This window comes from Melopsittacus undulatus, chromosome 3 (genome assembly GCF_012275295.1).
Source record: "Melopsittacus undulatus isolate bMelUnd1 chromosome 3, bMelUnd1.mat.Z, whole genome shotgun sequence".
Classification (NCBI taxonomy): Eukaryota; Metazoa; Chordata; class Aves; order Psittaciformes; family Psittaculidae; genus Melopsittacus; species Melopsittacus undulatus.
The window spans coordinates 48,605,340-48,626,542 of NC_047529.1; the positions used below are offsets into that span (position 1 = coordinate 48,605,340).

General features: G+C 42.8%; 1 protein-coding gene across 1 annotated transcript; it reads left to right on the forward strand.

The window, feature by feature from the left end:
- Positions 1-7,012: 7,012 nt before the first annotated feature.
- Positions 7,013-19,154, forward strand: PRSS35 (serine protease 35). Its single transcript, XM_031052657.2, has 2 exons — positions 7,013-7,338; positions 13,037-19,154. Exon 2 carries the CDS (start codon positions 13,074-13,076, stop codon positions 14,313-14,315), a length of 1,242 nt encoding a protein of 413 aa, XP_030908517.1. The 5' UTR covers positions 7,013-7,338; positions 13,037-13,073; the 3' UTR covers positions 14,316-19,154.
- The last annotated feature ends 2,049 nt before the right edge of the window (positions 19,155-21,203 follow it).

Sequence of the window (21,203 nt, forward strand, 5' to 3'; positions counted from 1 at the left end):
TTTTCGTCAGTGCAATGAACGTATGTTGTTAATTTCCCTGCCAAAGGGGGAAAAAAGCATGCTGCAGCTTGCTCCTTCAGTCTTTGTCACAGTATTCCTCTGAGAGAGGCCCCAGGGAGCCTCTTTGTGACTGCATGAGGATGCACCTTGCCTGAACCTGGGAGTGTAATGAGTGACAGTGAAAGAGGATGGGTTGCTGGAGATGCTTTTAGAACATGTCCTTACTAAGATAAAGGTCAAATTTAGGTCAGGCTTTAAAAAAAAAAAAAAAGGTGTCTATTTATGTTTGTTTATGGGTTCTGTCTGAGGACACTTCTGCATGTAACCTCTTGAGAGCAAAGCTAGCCCATCAGAAATCCTTAGGGCACTAAGACAGAAGATGTGATTCTGTGCAAATACTACTGCAAAAATGGATACTGAGAAAGTGCAAAGGAGTGTCTGATTGGGGTGAAGCATTTCTGCCTCGCCTCTCCTTGTTGAACTATTCACTGGGTTTGTTAGCATGTGGAAATGATTCCAGCAGCAAGCTGAAAACCTACAGACAGCTTTAAAACTATTAGAAATATGCAGAGGCTTTGAAAGCCAAGAAGGAAAGCTATGAGCATTTACTTCAATCTCCTGCATTGTGTCACCCACAGAAAAGATCCCTCATTTCTTTAGCGACAGCTGTACTACCCCTCAGCTCCCAGCGTTATTGAGCCCTGCTTAACGCAGTGGAGATCAGTGAGAATACAACAACAGAAGACACAGGCAAGAGCTACATGGGGTGCAAAACAGAAGATGGAAGATTGCATTAAAAATGTGACCTGGATGTTGTTTGGTCCTAGTTTCTCCTGCCAGCCTTCAAAGACCCAGAGGTAATGTATGCTTAACGTGCTCTGAGCGACAAGGCATTCTTGGCAACCCCAATTCACCATGGGTTTTGGCAATAATTATAATGCTGTTTTTCTAATAGTAATTATCACTCTGACAGGTATAAAATGCCTGCATTCAGTTTGGTAGAATATTAAGTTTAAAGCAAAGCCTTGAAAATTCCAACAGTGGTAGCTATTACACTGTTAATAATTTTAGCAGAAACATCCAGGTATTTCAGGGTTGTGAATGGAATTTTCAAGGGGTATCACCAGGCTTTCTTCAGATCTGACTTCATACCTACATTTTTCTAAGAATAAGCAACAAGGATTTGCCTCTTGATGGAATACTATTCTGGAACGTGGTTAAGTAAATGGCTCTTTTAAGGTGTGGTCTTTTCCTCAGGTTTGTATTCAATTTGTAAGTCATGCTTAAAAATTGGTATTGGAACCCCTGGGCAAGTTTGTGGTGGCAGTAAATAGTTTACGGTCACCTTCAGTTAACACTGGCAATAAAGACAATATTCCTTACTACCCTTGGATTCAGGTAAACCCTCCCTTTTTTTTTTTTCCTTTTGAGCTCTTGAAAATATGTTTTCTGTTACTTCACCTTTTCCCATTTTGTCCATACTTCTAGAGGAAGATTCCTTCAGTATTCTGTTTGGAAGTACCACAGACACTCAGTTTTATGCTCAATGTCACATTTTCTCCAGTGATACACGGCTGTTAATTCCTCTGATTTCTCAGGCTTCTTAAGATGAGCATTTCACTGCTACTGACTCTCTGCTGGTTTGAATAGCGAGATTAGGCACCATGTCCCTCGGCAGTTCATCTTTCCCTGGAATCACTTTCCTCTCTGCTGGGGCCATCATGCTGATGGTAGCTAAAATTGTATTTTATCTAACATGTCAACGCCACTCTATTAACTTTCTTCTGCAGTATGCTTTTCCATTATAGGAATTTAGAGGCTTGGGGAGGAATGAATATTCAGCTTTAGCTGGGAAAAGTCAGGTTTTTTTTTTCCAAAGCTCCTCAGAGTCTCTGGTCATGCACTTCTTTTCTCCTCACATCAAAATGTCATTTATCCATATCACAGTATGCTGTATTACCATCTGCAGTTCACAGATTTTCCAGTATAGCTCTTGGTGTGCTGAGTACAATGAGAATGCCAGTTGGACTTTCCTTCAAAGTAGTATGCTCACAAAAATGGTGTGGGGTTTTCTTTTTTTTCCTTAACAGTACCTGCTTGCAACCTGCCAACACATTGTGTGTATAAAAATATTTGCCATCTGACACATTTCCCGAAGCACCTCTCCTTGTGGCAATTTTCCTTCAGGAAAAACGTTCACTTTATTTATATATATAGAATCTCCATAATGCTGCACATCAGGTAAGAACTGTAGGTTTTGCTCTTTCAGCAGTGATGAATGAATAATCAACTCTGCTTTTCTCTAAACACATGAATGTCAGAACCACGAGCCTGTCCAGCTTCATTTTCAGCTGCTGTTGTAGAAAAAGACAAAATTGACCAAAGCCAGGATCTGGGTGGTGGCAGGGCTATTAACTCACTTCGATTCTGCACAGGTAGAAGAACGTCTCTCCTATGGGTCATATGCTTAGACATATGCACATTTATTTTTCCTTGCTGTCTCAGTGAAGAAAACACCCTCTTGACTGGACCACAAGCTTGGTATGGCTTTAACTCTAAAATGAGACTGTTTGTACTACTACCAAGTGTTTGTTTTGTTTTGTTTTGCTTTTCAAGTCTATTATTAACCACTATATCTAGGTCATAAACTCATATTGTTAAAATCAGGTCACGTCTACATGCCTCAAGTTTCACATCCCTCCTTGTTTTCATCATCTGTAAGTTCTTGTGTTGATGACATTGTACTCATTGCTAACATCCTTGTTTCTGCCACCACACTCCCTCGTACACCTATACCCAATTTAAAATGAATAGCTACCTCGCCAGCCTGTACTGTGGCAGTCCATTGGTCTATTCAGAATCCTCCTGAGCTAGCGATGCTTTTGTCATCCTCTTTGTCCTCACTGTGCACACTCTTAAAAAATGATGCTATTTACTGCAGTTCTTGCATCTTTTCCAAGTCCTCAAAGCCAGGGTCTCTAACAGAGGTCTGTTTCATTCAGTGGTTTGGTCTAACCGGTCAGCATTGTGTCACAGGAACCTCTGAACAGCACAATAACCAACCCTAACTGGTCCACAAAACAAAAGGGCTTCTGTGGCAACAAGCCGCCACAAAAAAGACACTACCATGGAGACCATTCTTGATCCTGTAAGAAAGATCCATTGTATTTCACATCCCTTTGTTCTGAAAGCACTAGGAATTATCTCATGTCCATTCATCATGAGCCAATGAGTTATCCCAAGTTTCATGTTTGGGGACTGGATAAGTGTTAAAGCTCATAAAAAATGGTCTTCCTGGCACAAGAAAAGTAGAAATTAAGTGAAACATACAATATCAGCTGAGCTAAAAGAGTAGCCAAAGGTAGCCTGAGAATTAACTTGTGAAGGAAAGGGATTTATCTGCACTATCCAAGCCATCACTTGTTTTGTAATAAAGTACATGTGCACAGGTATACATGAGTAGAAAAGGGACCGAGAGAAGAACGGAAGATATTAATGCTGACTACTTGTGAGGTATGGATAGAGACTAGACACTGAATTTGCAATTTTATTATATGCATTTTCATTCTTTTTGACATCTATGAACCTTGTTTAGGTTTTCCTGAGTTGTACCTGCCTGTTTTCCTTTTCCATAAGTCATATGTGAAAGAATATCTTGTGGGTAGGTATATCTACCTATATACATACCTACATAGCGCATAAGGCAGTATATGGAATACAATTCAGAGGTCACAGACAATGCAAGTCGTTGCTACAATCAAACATTTTTCGCATGTGTGCAAGGTCCACATGAGAGCAGTGTGTTCATCTAGTGTCATAAGTCCAGATGACATTCCAGGAGCAGCTGCCCAGCCAGTATATCCACTCTCAGCTTATCTCACCCACAGGGAAAGCTGAAGCTCCTATCTCAAATTTCCACCTGAAAAAAAGCTGGGAGAATCTTATTTTATAGCTCATCTTGTAGATTATCTATCCTAAGGTAAAACACTACAGTTCTGTGAATTCACTTAAATCCAGGGTACAAATCTGATGGCAAAAACTTGCTTTTCCCCCCTTTACTTTCTTTGTAGATATGCAGGAACAATTTTGGTAGAAGTCAACACATTCTTGATGTTAATACAAACATCAAGAATGTGTTGACTTTAAAATTTATTTTAGGTATCAGTCTTTCAAAGCTCAGCACTAAGAACATCTCTCAGTTGGTATGTGATGTCAGACTTATTTTTGGAACATGTAGAAATACCAAATGGGCTCACTAATCTTCTAATGAGATAAAATTACTTCTGAAGGATAAAATTAGCATGCTGGATTTTTTCCAACAATTATATTTTTACAGCTCTACCATGTGTATTATACAGTGTGTTTCTAAAGAATCAGTACTCTGAAATATGTACTCCTCCTTTGGCAAACTGTATTTTGAAGACATTTTTAATGTGACAATTATTTTTAAAATTTATATTTTTTATGAAACATTATCAAAAATGTATAATATTTTTATTGCAAAAGATAAAATATTAGGAATGAAGCAGGATATGAGAAAAAAATTGCTTTGGTCTGCACTGTTCAGGGTATTCAGAAATTATGTGGAAAAGGGGTGAGGGGCCAGGTCACAAAATCTGATGAGGCCATTAAGTTATTTAGGTTAAGAAGTATGAGAGAACCTTGAAGATCTGCAGGTAAGTCTATGGAAGAGTGTGACTGAGCAGTAAAATGGCAGACGGAGTTCAGTGTAGATAAATACAGTGACACACAAGGGGGGAAATGGCCCTTACTTCAGGTGTGAAAAGGCAAGTTCTGGTCTTTACTTCTCAGGAGAGACAGTCCTGGAGCTATAAAAATGGCTCATGGGAATAGCAGTGCTCAACATTGCTTGGTGCTCAACAGCTGCCAAAGAATAAAAAATACTAGGAAGTGTTAAGAAATCAGTAGAGAACAGAACATAAATGTATTTTTGCTGCCACAGAAATCTGTATTTTGGCTTATATCCTCCATGTAGGCAAAGAATCACAGAAATATTGGTTGAGAGGGACCTCTGCAGGTCACCCAGGCCGGCCTTCCACTTGAAGCAGGACTGTTGCCAGCACTAGGTCAGGTCAGCCATGGCTTTGTCTAGCTGAGTGTTGGAAAACACCAAGGATGGCAATTCCACAGCCTGGCTGGGAAATTTGTTCCAGTGTTGCATGTTCCTTTTGGTGAAGGAATTTTTCCCGATGTCCAGTCTGAACCTCTCAAGCTGCAGTTGTTGCTCAACACAGCTGCCGAGTGTGAGTAGCTGTTGTTTATTGTTTACTACTTGCTACTGCCAAGAAGTGTTTGGCCACATCATCCTTCGAACACTGTGGTCCCTGCACATCAGCAGCAGGATGGAAAGTATGAACATCTTTACTGTAAAGCACAGCTAAGTTAGGACCCTTCACTGTGGGAAAGGGCCTATAGGGCATATGATAAAGAACTAGTGAGCATCAAATGAAGCCATCAGTAGCCAGGCTAAAAATACACAAGAGGAGGCAGGTTTTTGCACAGAACCTGGCTGACATGTGAAATGTGTCACCACAGCAGGTTGTAGATGCTACAGACCTATGTAGGTTTAAGGAAAGACAGGCAAGGGCCTAGTGGAGGGGGCCAGTGAAGGTTACTAAGTCATAGAAACTACTGGAGAAAATGTCTGAGTTTGAAGTGTCAGCAAGGAAAGTGCTGGAGGGAACTATTGCATTACCTTGCCCTTTAATAATGCAACACAATATTGGTCCAGCAAAGACCATGGTCTGACCCAGTGTGGAAGCTCTTATGCTCAAGAAATCTCATGTAAAACTTACCTATCCTACATTTATATCTACCTTGCTTTGTTAATTAAGCTGGGAATTCTTCAGCTCTTTTTCTCAGGCATAAGGAAAATTATGATTATGCTTTGATTTGAGGTTGTACAAACAACAACGGCAAAACCAGAACTGCAAACAAAATACACATTTTGAAGAAATCGACCTCAATCTTCAAAATGAAACCGCAGGGTGCAGTTGCTGGCCAAAGCCTTATTTGAAACCTAACTTGTATAACTGGTCCCATTATATTTCAGCAGTGGCCTTTTAAAGGAAGGATATGCCTATATGCCTATGATTTAGACAATGTAACAGCACTTTGGAGATCTCGGTCTGATTTCTAGCAGTGCCACAGATTTCTTGCAGTTTTTGGCAAATCCTTGGGCACTCATCTATTATGAGTTGATTTTTCAGCAAATGAGCTCATTGAAACTACTCAGGTTAAACACTTTTAGAAGTGCTTAATGAACAAGCCTTTCACATCACACATCTATGTAAAAAGCAGTGGAAAGCTTTGAGGAGGACCCTGTGGTAGAAGCAAGGGGCTGATCCAGGGAGCAGAGACCAGCACCCACAGCACTCTGCTTTGGAAGAGGGGACAAAAAGGACACGAAGGGAAGGAGAAGGCAGAAAGAGGGGGTGAAAAGTGATGAGAAAAGAAGGGAAGCGCTTCTCATCTGTCTTCTGAAGCCCTGAGGAGTTGGGCTGGAGAGAAGGGCACTCCAAGGAGAACGGGGGCCAGGAGGTCTCTGAGTACCACAGCATCCCTGAGTAGCGGGATCCAGGAGGTCCTCAGGAGTACGAAATCCTTGAGGAACAGGACCAGGAAGGTACCTGAGGAGCACAGCATCCCAAAGGAGCGGGGCCGGGGCAGCGGGAACCTGAACTGCCGCTGATGGCCACTGTAGGGAGGCAGGGGCAGGGCGGGGTAATGCCACTCCCCGCAGCCGCAAGCCCCATCCCGGCCCGAGGAGCCTCCCGTGGAGCCGGCAGAGCCGTTCCCCGTTCTTCCCCAGCAGCCCTACGGCGGGTCAGGTCAGGGCGGAGCGGGGTCGTGCCCGGCAGCCCGGCCGGCGCAGGTGGCGCGGTGCAGCGCTCTGCCCCGCCGCCATTCCCCCGGGACGGGGTCCCTCCGCCTCCCCGCTCGTCCCCGCCTCTCCCGGCCCGTCCCAGCGCCGGTCACCCCGGCTCTCCGCCTGGCGCCGAGAGTGAGCCTCTCTCGGGGCGATGCGCCTCCCCGCCTCGCACGTTGAGCCCCTTCTTGCCTTCGCAGCCGAGGAGACACCGGGATCTGCCTCCGCTCCCCTCAGCCCTCCCCCTCTCTCCCTCCTCCTTCTCGCCTCCTTTTCCTTTTTTTCCCCGATTTTCCATCCCCTCCCCCGCCTGGGAAGACCTGGCCGCTTCCCCCGCCCCGTCCTCAGTAGCCGCTGGCGCTGGACGGCGGGCGGCACGGAGCGGAGTGGGGAGCCTGCGCCCCGGGGCCGTGTCCGCCTTCCCCTTTGATCGTCCTACGGGGTGCCAGGTATGAAAGAAACCCCTTCCGACGCTGGCCGCGGGGGAAGAGGCTGCCCCGGGAGACCTGATCGGGGCAGCGCTGGGTGGGCAGGCTGGTAACGGCGGTTGGGGCTGGGGCTGAGGCGGGTGCCTGGGGTCGGGGACCGGACAGCCCGAGGTAAAGTCCGTAGAGGCGAGATTTTTTCGCTGACGTTTTCTCTTTAAGTCGTTCTTCCTACACGGGTCGCTTTAAAAAATGAAGGGGCTGAGCAGTGTCAGTACCTTGGGCTTGGCAGCTGGATGATTCTGTTTAAAGCTCCTGCCTCTAGCCTGATAGATGCACTTTTGATAGGACTAAAACCTGACAAGTTTCTTTACCCTTCCCTCACCTTTTCTTATTGCTCGAAGGTGGTTTTACCAGACGGCTAACGGGAAGAAAGCAAGGGGTATATCTTTTGGGTTTTAGGGATATGCCCGTGCCGTGTCTTCCGCGGGGAGCAGACAAGGAGCCTTCAAAACAAACTCTCCTTTAATTCTGATTCATCCCCTCAGTATTCGCGCTACCATCCCCGCGCTTTTCTGGAACTGACACTAACTTCATCCAGACTCGTCACTGGTGGCAGCAGATTTCTCTTGGAATGGCAGATAAAAAAAGTTGTGCCAGGGTATTTAACTTGCAGGCTCTGGAGAAAGGGAACCCCTCTGGATCAAACGCGGAAAAGCAGAGCCTCCCGCGGAAAGCAGAGCCAGGGTATGGCTAACTAGAGTTAAAGCCTTCTTTCCCAAACCCTCGGCTAACCCTTGGGCTTTAACATGCTAATGTATAGAAGCGGCAGACGGAAGCGGCGCGGGCGCTAGAAAAGCGGCCGTCCCAGCAAACCCTCCCGTCCCCTCCGTTCCTCCCGTTCGTTCCCGACCGGTGATCCCCCGCTCCCGCCCCGGGGACCGCCGCTGAGCAGGGCTCGACCGCCGGAGCAGCTTAGCGGCCGGGGAGAGAGCTCGCTTCTCTGCCTCCCCGCCACCCGGAGGAGCGGCAGGGCTGGAGGAGCGGGGGCTGCGGCGGGGCCGGCCCGGGACCGGGGACAGGGGGCGGCAGACGGACGGTGCGGAGGGGCCGGCGGCTGTCCGGGCGCGCCACCCCGCGGCCGCGATGGGGCCGGCGAGAGCCGAGAGCCGCCGGAGGTGAAGCCCGGGTCCCCTTGCCATTCATCCCCGCTTTCCTTGTTTCCTCCTGCGTCTGCGATCTCAGAAACCGGCTGTGGCGCCTGCCGTCTAAAATCAGTTCTTGTGCCACTGAACCCGCTGAAACGCTGTAGGAGCTAGGAGTCGCAGTGCGGGTTTCTTCTCAAGTGAGAGTGCAGGACTAGATCTATGCACTAACACACAGAGCAATCACAGCCGGAGGAGTGAAGGGGGCAGTGGCGGCTAAGGTTAGGGTGATGGTTTCTTCCAAGGGAGCGTGAGATTTCCAAAATTTGTTCTGTTTTGCTTTGTCAGAGTAGAGTTGTGAATTACAGCTTTCAGGCCATTTCAAGAATAAGGTCAAAAGCAGCTAATGGAGCTGGTTAGTGTAACAGCCTCTAATATTTTATGGTCTGAAAATTGCATTTAGAATTATGAAAGCTTAGTTTGAAATGTGCTGACTTTCCTACAGTAAGAAGGAATCCCCAGAGCAGAGGCTATGCTGAACAGACCACGATAAAATGCTGCCAAGTGCCTGGAGACAACTTTTCTTCTGTCTGAGCTACACTGACATGTAAATTCATTCTGGGGTAGTCTGAAGAGAAAGGTATTCTAGCTCTGCTTGACCACAAGCCGTCCCCTGAGCATTTGAGATGCATTTTACTAAGTAAGATAGGTTATAATGAAAAATATTTGAAGGATATCCTGAAAAGTTAGGACATGGGTAGGTTTTGTCCTGTGAATACAGGAAGATTTGATGTCAGAAGCAAGAAGTGAGAACTGAGAACACTTTTAATTGTGTGCATATGCCTGGCAGCGGGAATGCCACCAAACAGAGAGTCTTCACTGTTATTAGCTGGGTTTGAAAACTGAAGGGAGAATTTCAACATTTTCTTTGAGCTGGGAATCTCTCACTTTCTATTTTCCATCTTCTGTCTTCTCCGAAGCAATTCATCCTACTGTAAAGACAGAGCCGACTCCAGTCTTCTAATTACTGTAAGCCAACCCAAAATTTGTACGGGAAAGGAGTGAAGGAAAGGAGAAGGCAGAGCAGTTTGAGGCTTGGAGTAGGAGTGGAGAACAGTGTGGCAGAAAGTGTGAGGAACATGCTGAGGGTTTTCTCTTGCATCCAGCTTGTAGCCTTCTCAGGGCTCCTTCCTCTGGAGGCTGTATGCTCTCTCTCCTTGTCTCACCCTGCCAAGGTGTCTTTGCAGATATCCACATTTCCATCCCCATCTTCTGGCAAAAGGAACCCCTGTGTTCTCCCCTTGCTGGCTACCTGTACCAGGCCATGGCAGCCACTGATGCTGCCCGTGCTTGAAGCTGGCTTTGCTTAAACAGTAGAGATCAGGTTAGTAAACTGACTTTAAGCACATGGCTGTAAATGATGGTGCTGCCTGTTAGGATCACTGTTCTGGTCTGTAATGAGAAGTACCATTTTTATCAAGTTCCTCAGCTTGGACTTCTTCCAGCTCTGCTGAATTGTAGTTAGTTCATTATGAGTAACAAGTGGTTCATTATATATTACTAAAATCTTGGCTTCCAAGACTGGCTTTGTAAGTAGTGAGCATTTGAGTTTAGTATTTCAAATGGATGACTCCAATGCATCTACTGAGGGTTTGGTAGTTTGGTGGGGTTTTTTTCTGTTTAAGGAATGGCAGAAGAGAGCCATAGTACTACACCCATTTGCTTACAGAAAGGCTTTCTGTAAAGTGATGTACTTATGGGTCCAACTGGGAAGTCTTCAGCCTCACAGTGGAATGTCATCAACCCGGACACCTCTAAGACTTTCTATATGAAGTAGCAGTTAGTGAAAGAACTTTCCTTAGGGCTCACAAAATTCAGCTACAGAGGAATGTCAAATACACAGGCCATGAGGAACGGCTGAGAAATGGAGGAGTTTTCTGGGAAAGAACATAGAAAAGGCATTCTTGAGTCTGACAGAAAAATTTGGTTTCTTAATATCTTGTATCTGTTCAACAGCTATTTTAGAGCAAAGCAAATTAAAACCATATCACGTAACATCACTTTATTTATCATCAAACCATACTAGCTTGTGACAGGCTGAAAATAAAGGAAAGGTGATGCTTCCTCATACAACATGTGGTTAAGCTGGGAATTCCTTGGTGCAGAACACTGTGGATACAAAATCTTGTATGGGTTCAAAGGAAGACTGGGCAACTATGGAAGAGAAATCCACTGAGGTTTCCTCACACTGCAGAAATTCCCTTTGATTTAAAGTCTATGAGGTGCAACTGTTTGTAAGCTATGATCCTGTGATGAAGGACGGACATGCGTAACTATTTGTGTGCTCTACCCCAGGCATCCACATTTGGCCAGTGTCAGAAATGGGATTTTAGAAGAAGTGGACATTTGGTCAGAAACTTTGTATATAAAAAATGATGTTTAAACATGTGCATTCCTGCTATACCAGTAATCTGGACTGGTGGTCAGCTGCTGTTCCTCTCTGTATCTGGCACCTGGGATGACCCTGCTCTGCTTTCAAAACTTTCCAATATCTTTTAGTATGACTGCATACACCCCAGAGCTTGGGTCTGTGAGTCACTGTGATCTCCAGATGTCCTATGAAAGCCCACACGTCTCCAAAGCCTGAGTTGGCTACTTTAAAGCCAGGGTGGGAAGATTTAGGCTGTATTGTAAAATGTTGTTTATGTATATCCTACTAAGTAAACTCTGGATCAGAGCTGTTGTTCCATGCTGATGAAGGTGAAAAGCATCAAAACCTGTGCTAAAAAAATGCCACCCTCTGAATTTGGCATCAGAAGCAACAAGCCCTGTTTGAACCATAGTGCTTAGCTAGCTAAAAAGTGATAATTATTACTTCTTATAGACAGAACTATGTCTGTATGGTAAAGATGCCTCAAAATTACATGAGTCATTGGTCCATTATACAGCTTTTAAAGTGACGTTACTGCTTCTTTTTCCATGTTGCACTCCCCTCTGTTTTCCATGATCTTTAGCTAGCTTGTAACCAGGCTGTGTCACTGGATAGCAGTACTCATTCTAAACTCAAGAAAAAGAAAGTGGTTATCTTTGCCTTGGTTTACACTGCAATTACAATGTAAACCAGAAAGCTTAACCACATACATATACTTGAATTGCTTGGCTTTAAAAGTTTAATCATAGGCTCTTTCTTTCTGCACAGCCGAGGTTTCCATATAATTGGAATGAAGGATATGAGAACAGAGTGCAGCTTTCCCAATGGCAGCAGCCAGTATTTTATTAATGCCACTGACATCACTGCTGCCAAAGGACAAAAATGCTCTTTTCAGTAGTGTTTTGAGCTCAGAATCAAGACTCCTGGGTTCAGTTTCTGGCTCTGCCACAGACTTCTAGCAATTTTACATTATTCCTGCATATTTCCCAACTACAGATGGGAATAATACCGCTTTTTTCTTTTCCATTTGAAATATTAACACTTTGTGTGTTCCATCACCCCATTTAGGTGTGGCTTTTCACATGTGACCATAAGGCACAGATGACACAATTTCTGCAGCCTTTGTGGGATCCTGCAGGAAAAAGGCATGTGATGAGTCAGCAGGCTTGTCCCTCCTACTTAGCTGGGCTTTCCTGCATGTATATAACGAGGATACTCCTCTAGACCAGCAAACTTCTACTCTTCTCACATCTGTCTCCTCCAGCCTTGGATTTTGAAATTCTCTGACATGCTGAGAAAGATTGAGATACCCATGAATGGCAAATTAATAAGGTTTTACCATGGCACACAGGGAGATACAACATAGCATCTGCAGGACAGCCATGCCTTTCTGAGCAGCAGAAGCTGAAAGCATCTAAAATGAGACTTGCCACCTTGTTTATGTACCCAAATTTTTCACAACCAAATAACATAAACTTTGAATGTGGAAAGGAGATATTTCTAAGTTGTTTTTTTTTGGAGAGCAATTAACAAAGTGTCGTTTTCCGTAGCAGGCAGCTTCACAGGTCTTAGCTGGGTGGGTAATGCAGAACCATTGGTGACTTAGATCACTTAAAGATGCTACTTTCTGGCTATTACATAAAAGAGTACAACTGGTCTGATTTCCTGTGGGTTCCTAAGTCTCATGAGTGTAGTCTGCCTGAATCCCAAATTTTGAATGTGTCCTTTGAATACATTGGTGGTTTTCAACCATATTCTACCTACAACCCATAGCTATAGAGAAGGAAAGTAGAAGTATAAAACATAATTGCATTCCTATGGGATAAGTAAAACCAGGGTGCTGTACAGAATAGAATGACTCAGACAACTGCCCCACTAGGGAAAAACAGGCGAAAGTCAGCTGTTTCCAGCTTTTAGCAGGTAGCTCAGCATGGATGCTGGCCGGCTTATCTGCACCCATCTTGCTAGAGACCACTGGAAGCATCAGAAGTAATACAGGGAATATCTGAGGCTTTCCAGTTCTGAACAGTGTTAAATTCTGTTCCACTGGTGTCAGTGCTAATATTGCATGATTGTACATTGAATTTACAAAGATAACTGTGTATATTACCAAAACATATTTTCAAATCTCTCTTTCTTGTTTTAGAAAACAAAACAAACAAGCAAAAAAGGAAATAGATAAAATGGAGCACATGTTACTGCTGTTCATACTTTTCATACCTATATTGGGTCTCACTAATGGAACAGAAACTGAACAAGATTTTACTTGGCACTTAAAGAAGATTCCCCAGATTGTGAGCGAAAGAACTTTCTCCCTTGAGAGCCCTAAATTTGAAGCAAAAACCAACTTGGAACTGAACAGTGTATGTGGGATTGAGTGTCAAAAAAAATTGCCGGTGCCAAGCTTCTCTGATTTGAAGGACCTCCTATCCTATGAGACTGTGTTTGAAAATGGCACACGGACCCTGACTGAAGTGAATGTCCTCGGACTAGTGCTTGACCCGGCTGGAAACACCACCACACGAAGGGCTACGAGAAAGAAGAGGCAGATCTATGGAACAGACAGTAGGTTCAGTATCTATGACAAGCGGTTTATGACCAACTTTCCGTTCAACACAGCTGTGAAGATCTCCACCGGCTGCAGTGGTATTCTCATTTCCCCCAAGCACGTGCTAACAGCTGCCCACTGTCTGCATAATGGCAAGGATTATGTTAAGGGCAGCAAAAGACTGAGGGTGGGCCTGATGAAGACGAAATCCAGAGGTGATGGCAGGAAACGCAAAGGTGCTAGAAGAAGTAGGAGAGAAGTTTCTGCAGTCCAAGAAGATCCTGAAGTTGCCACAGGGCTAAGGCGACGATCCAGAGGTGGCAGGAGAAAGCAGAGGAGATCTGGGAGGAAGCAGGGGACCTCAGACAGCATGCCCTCCTTTCAGTGGACCAGGGTGAAGAGTACCCACATCCCTAAAGGCTGGTTTAAGGGTGTTTCTGGGGATATCGCTCTGGATTATGATTATGCTGTTCTTGAGCTCAAGCGTCCCCACAAAAGAAAATACATGGAGCTGGGAATCAGCCCAACAATCAAAATGATGCCCAGAAGCATGATCCATTTCTCAGGTTTTGACAATGATAGATCTGGGCAGCTGGTCTATAGATTCTGTAGCATTTCTGATGAGTCCAATGATCTCTTTTATCAGTACTGTGATGCTGAGCCCGGCTCCACTGGATCTGGCATCTATCTACGCCTTAAGGAACCAAACAAAAAAAAATGGAAACGCAAGATCATCGCTGTTTACTCAGGCCATCAGTGGGTGGATGTCAATGGTGAACAGCAGGATTACAATGTAGCAGTAAGAATTACTCCTCTCAAATATGCCCAGATTTGCTTCTGGATACATGGGAATGATGAGAATTGCATGCAAGGCTGAAGAGAGCTGAACCTGACTCACTAGCACCCATATTATCACAGAATGAATGTCTGCTGCAGCAGTTACTGGAAGAACATCCCTCCATGTCAGGATGTTTTTGAACTGAAAGCTCACAAATAATGTTATGGTGACTTGAGGAACGCTGAATTCCTGGGGGATGGGTAGAATTGTCAAACAAAATATTTCTAACTGTAATCAACCCTAGATATGCACTTAAAATCCCAAACTGTATTTATGTTTGCAATTCTGATAAATTCCAATCATTCACATCAGAAAAAAGTTACTACACTTTTTTTTTCCAAAAAGAAGGATTGAAACATCTCAAACTGATGTTATTAAACAGTATCTATTTTTTCCAATGGATTTGCTTTTCTCAGGGTTCTGTTCCAATTCTTCAAACGCAAGCTGTACGTACAGCACATTACCATATGTGCAGGATGATCCAGAGAACTGCATGAGACCAAGACATTATTTTGGCATTTCCTAAAGACCACAGCTCCATGTTGAGAAGCAGCAATCTAGTTCATGCTTGTTTCTTTGGAAAACTTCATCCTCTGGTTGCTGCAGGAACAATTCCATGGAAATCCCAAATTTCTGTAGCTGAGGGTTAGACCTTAAAGAGAAGTTTCACTTCATTGCTCAGTATAAACAGTGGCAAGAAACTGATGAACATAGAAGTTTGCATGTTTGGAAGAAGAAGGAAAAATGTCAGGACATAATTTAATGCTTTTAAATCTCCTTTTAGAAGCTATAGAAGTCTTAAGCACATGCATTTACATTCCAATTAGAGTTTGGAGAGCTGTAGGTTTAGTTTCTAGTCAAATGTTTAGCTTTACCACTGGGAAAAGTCACTGACTTCTGAAGTGGCTACTTGACAATCATTTAGAGCTCCAGAGGTGGTGGATTTTTTGGGTGCTAACAGTTTTAGCAATTTTTATAAAATACTTTTATATGAGTTCAGCTTCATAGATAGGATAGTGTGTGTTAGACTGGGAACTGGAAAGCAGTTTTCTAGTTTCTGCAAACTGGGTAGTTTTAATCATGTCATATTCAGACTTCACCTCCACGTAAGTTATAAGGTTAAAGATAAAATTTCTCCCAGCTAAGTTATATGACCTTCTGAATGGTAGAAGAACTATCCTGTACATTATAACAAATATCTTGTTAGGTAGCAGCAGCAGTAGTTAGCAAATAATTTGGTTCAATACGTTTGCTGAACCATATATTTAATGAAAACACAAAGTGAGCTTGACTTTCACACACCTTTACACACAGAAGTCTATGTCTTTTATTTTATATCAAGACTTTGAAGTACACAGGATTGTTATGGTGCAACAATCTACTAACATAAAATTATACTGTGTATTTCTGATCATATCCTTCTGTGCAGAAGAAAAAAAAAAGACCAAAAACCAAAACCACAAGATTTTAAAATACGATTTGTTTGTTGGTATTTTTAAAATACGCTTGTAATGTTTTTTTAATGAAATAATATAATTTTTAATAAGCCACTTTTTTTGTAGGTGATTGAAAGTATAAAGCCTGACACTTTGAATATGCAGGCAACTTTGTCATATCATTGCCTTAGCACAAAAATTTAAGACCTGCTTCCATACCATAACTCTAACAATATTTTGTTATTTGGAAGAGATCTCACTTTAAAAGAAGCTATTTCTTTTAAAGTCAGCCTTTAGAGGGAACACTTTAACTTTTTTTCTTTTTTTAAATAATTTTGTGTGTTTGTTTGCAGAAAACTAATAATAATTTTTAAAGTTTAGAAATTAATGTCTAAGATTTTAAGATTAATTATTTTTATTATTGTCATCTCTATGAAGACATATAGCCTCACTGACAGTAATTTTAAACCACTTCAGTCCAGTGTTTAATACTTTTGCTCTATGCAACAGGCCTACAATATTTGTTAGCTGGCTCTGTAATGTTTCTCTTAAGTGCCTTCTTCCATAGTCACTGTGACAAATAAGGTACCACATTGTTAATCCAATATGAGTCAACCTAGGTTCATGGATTTTGTTACACTGTTGATTTGGGTCCAAAACTGATAAGGTAGCTTAGTAAATTCTTTGTTTTGGTGAGTCTTACTTGGGTGTACTCCTTGGGAGCAGAAATATAATCTATTTCTTTATTAGTTTGGGAATCAGGGACAAGATAAGAATGAAAAATGCCAATGTCAGCTTTCAAATTGTAAATACCTCAGACACAACCTGAAGTTCTCATACCAGGCTGACAACAAAAGTTTGTCCTCGGAGGATAAATATTAGCTGCTCACTGCCTCATTTTATTAAAGAGGCTGGCCAGAGCAACATAAAAAATAATCAGTCTGTATCTGTATTCAAGCCTCTGTCTGAGTGCACATGCACAAACACAGGCAAATACATGGGCTTGTAAAGCATGTGCTGTTTTGACTATGTCAGTGCCTTCAGGCAAGGGAATGTAGGCACAAGAAGACATGGACAAAATGTTGTTCCTGTTGTATCTGCATACCAGGCAACATTTCAGCTCTGCTATCTGGCCTAACCAAGAAGGAAATACTTTATGGAGGCATTGTGACTGATTGCTACAGGGATTTCCGAAATCGTTCATTATTTGAGTACTTACACAGAACCCCAGGAAGTCAATGTCTGTGTGGAGTTCTTGGTACCAGCCACTGCAAATGGGACAAGAATATCTGAGCCGTGATCCTCTCAGATTTCCTTAAAAAACCTGCAGTCTGTGTCTAGTTACCAATGAGAAAATACATGGAGGGGCTATTCTTAGCAGATCAGATCTGCTGTTGTCTAGGACACCAGCATCAAAGCTTGGTTCCCAGCCCAGAAGGGGACAGAGTGTTTGTGATATTTCCCCAAAGGATTTTTCCCTCTTTCAAGAACTGGCCGATATAACATTTGTTTTTGTCAGTACTAATGCTTTTCCATAAGAGTTGAGTAGGTCTTTTTCTTTAACTCTTTTCATGGCCTTAGCTAAAAAGAAACTCAGTTAAATCCCTTTTCTGCTAGGGAGCTTCTGGCAACTTGCAGAGTTAACCAGTAAATTTCTCCTGGGCCAAAGATAAACCTCATGTACAAACTGTTAATACGCCCAGACCAGCTCCTGGAAGGCGTTTGTGCATGTGTTGACTTTGGTGCTCTGAGACATGTGATAGAAGTCATACCTGCAATGTGAAAAATGAAGCTGAAGTTTGTATTATCTTAATAAAAGGAAAACACAATGTTAGATAGCAAAATTATTTCTGTTATACAAGGTATAAAGTACCCAATGCTTTAATAATTGCTTAAAGAAACTCCTTGAGTCAGTTTATAATTTACCATCCAAATTTTGTAGATTTATGAGTCTTTATGGAGTATGAATCAGCACAGATTATGGCTTAAGTAAGAAAATATTTCCTCTACATGTGGAGGAGAGGAGCAGCTGGAGAGTTCCTCCTATTCTGCTGATAAGGGGTGACCTGGCAGCAGATAGGAATTAATACAGAAAGAAAGAGCGAGAGAAGTAGGCAGTACTGAAGACCAGGAAGATGGAGGTGATATGCAAGGGATAAAAAAAAGTGTGAAAAGTAACAGATTAAATGGCTGTGAGGTAGCAGAGGGAGTAAGGAAGAGTAGGCAGCTGGTAAAGGCATAACAGTATAAATTAAGACGTAAAACTTGCAAGTTACATGAACAATCTCCTTTTGCTGTTAAAGATGATGCTGGTCTTCCCAGCCAACACCACCAAGGAAAGGGCTGTGAGAGGCTCAGGTTCTAGTAGGGACCACTAGCAGGCAGGGGGCTTGAGCCTGATCTGCAATTGCTGCCCAGAATCATAGGATTATGCCTGTGCTTGGTCAGGGTCCTTGGGAAGCAACAGATCCATGTTCTGGCCAAAATGCTTGGCAGCATGAACCTCCCAGCACACTGGGTCACCAAGAGTGTAGTGAGGGAAGGGAGTTTCTTTCACTGGAAAGTTTCTTAAACCTCATATTTTATTGGGATTCCTGTAATGGCTGTTCCCCATTGGGAAAAAATCAAACAAACCACAAAACCCCACAACCAATCAACCAAAAAAATCTCAGACTTAAAGCATTTAATTGTTAGCTCCATTTTATGCATGTACCCACAAATTCTAGCCAATAAATTTCTTTCAAATACCTTCACCTTCTCTTTGTGTTTGGTATCTTTGTAGAAATTTTATCAACTGCTGCTAATTTTAGAGCATGGAATACTGCAGATACTTCCATCTACACATATTCCTGGATTGAAGAATGAACAATGGGGAAAAAGAACCAAAAAAGAGTATTGTTAAACTGTAAGCTTAAAACTGCACACTCTTCTCAAAGGATTTGGAAGTGTATTTGAGTCCCTGTTGCACCAGTGTTTTGCTCCGTGTGAGAAAACATCTAGGTTAAAAGCCTCCGGAGGTAGCTTTGGTGATTCTTTAATGTTCCTGACTTTCTAAAGACTGACAGCGAACTTCAAAAAATGTGGTTTTAGAATATTTTTAACTGCACAAAAAAAAGACAACTTATTTGGGAAAATAAATGAACACATTTGCTATATTAAGATATTATACAACGCACATACTATGTCAATAAATATTTTCTGTTTTTCTTTTCCTCTGTCATGATGTAGTTTGTTAGCTATGGTGGTGTTACACAAACTCCATTCTGTAAATGCTTGTAATAAGTTATCAGTGAATCATCTGGGATGTGGTCTTACAAGATATTAATGTCTCTTTAAATTTGGTCTGGGAAAAAAACCTCCCTGCCTACTCCTGTCTTCCAAGATAATTACTCCATGAACAAATTTGATGAGTGAAAATAAAATTGGTTCAGCAAGGAAATGACTCACAGACTATGCCACAACTTATTAATTCTGCAATAAGTAATTAGTTCTGTTTCTGCTTTTAGCCATTGTATCTTCTACCCCAGAGAAATTAGAAGTTTGTAAAATATTATAATCTAGGTTCTCAGCATTATCTTAACTCTGTGCCCTTGAAACTAGTGCTGATTTGATCAGTGACAGTAAAAAGGAGGGACTTTTGGCAAGAACAAGAGCTGCTGGAAATATTTAATGGAAAGTTCAGAAATGGTTATAGCAGTGATTAACAGTGTGTCTAATACAAGCGATATTTAACAGGGTCTGGCAAGGGCTTCCCTGCCAACTCTGGTGGTCCTTACATAGGGGAGGAGTAAGGGCCATGGTGGAATAAATAGGATCAACAGTTTTGTCACCTGGACCAAAGTCCATCTGGGGCTGGTAACAGCATCTAAATCTTTTTATTGCTGGAGTCTATTTTTTGCCACCTTTTGGGAGAATGTCATGGTGACTGAGAAATATTTCTCAGCCCAAATCCAGGGAACACAACAAAGATACAGGAGTGACAGCTGCGTCCTCTGCAGGCTACTCCCAAGCCACTGGAAGGGATGTGGTTGCTCTGATGGAAGATACGTTCCAAGATGTGCTTTAGGTCTCACTTTCCCATGGACCCTGGGGGACTTAGACTGGCACCCTATCCAAACATCTCATCAGCCTGAAAATGTCCCAGTACCAGTCAGGTCCTTCTGCAGGTATTTTCCTGTCATACTTCCAGTTCCCTTCATCTTTAACAAATGTTCACAAGGCCATCACCAAATAAGAGCAACCCAATTCCATCAAAGAAGTGGCATCTCATGCTGGTTGCTATGCAGGTATTCCTGATGAACTGTTCATTCCTCCTGCTTGGAATATGTCTCTAAGCCCTTACAGTGGTTTACCCTGCAGATGTTACTGCAAAGAAAAAAGATCAGATATACTGGAAAAGCTACACAAACATTTTACAGAGATTGAGCCTCTTGGCAATTATGTACGCACCATAGTTACTGCAGTTGCTATGGCTCTACTTCTTTTCCATGTGAAAGAGTTTGAAAACATGGGATGAAAATAAGTTGGGCTGGTTTTCAGACAAATTACTCAGCTGCCCTTTGGCTGCAGTTGCAGCATTCTCCCACCCCTCCCCTCCAGTTAAATTTCCAGCTTTATGGATTAAATGCTGGTTTCAGCTTTGCTAAATCGAAGACAAAAGGAGCCAGGAGACAGCACATGGCACAAGACCCTTTCTGGCTGTACCTCTCTGTGGGTATTTTGAAGCAGGGCAGGCCCCAGAAGGAAATGAGTACAAGAGAAGGCAAAGGTGAAGCCCATTATCAACAACAAAAATGCACAGGGCCTTGGAAGAAAACACGATTTCTGTTTTTCCTGCAGTGGAAGGCAATCCTAGTTTTTTAAACTCCTTTGACTTCTTGACTTCTCTTGAATGATTAACTCATCAGCTAAATATTGCTGGCTGTTGTACAGGAATGAACCAACCCACTCAGTGCTGGGGATGCAGCATGCGCTCAAATGCCAGCAGGGGCTTCCCCTCACCCAACATGCACACAAAAAGAGAATGCTAAGTTACCCCGAAGGGAATTTACTAGTAATACAAAGGGAAGAAAAAAAATTGAATAGTAATCTCTGAGACAAGCACCATCTTTTTACATAAGTAAACCAGGGATATTTTCAAAAATGTGCATGCATAAAGGCAACAGAGATTTTACAGATATGTGTGGTACATGGGGTTTTCTGCCATGTGCATGTGTGCAGGACATGGATACATTCCAGAGCTGTGGTGAGCTATGTGGTGAAAGAATAACGAGTTACTGGTTATCTATCCCACCATCTCCCCACAGGGACAGGGATTTATTGTGCTACCAAACTTGTGCTACTTACTGTGAGTTTGGCTCAGACCTGGTCTTCTTAAATGATGGGCATGGACAGAAATTTCCAAGCACTTTGCCACTGACATTTTCATTTTTCTACATTTTGCTGTATGTATCCATGGAGGATGTACGAGGTCATTTTTAATAATGGTGGG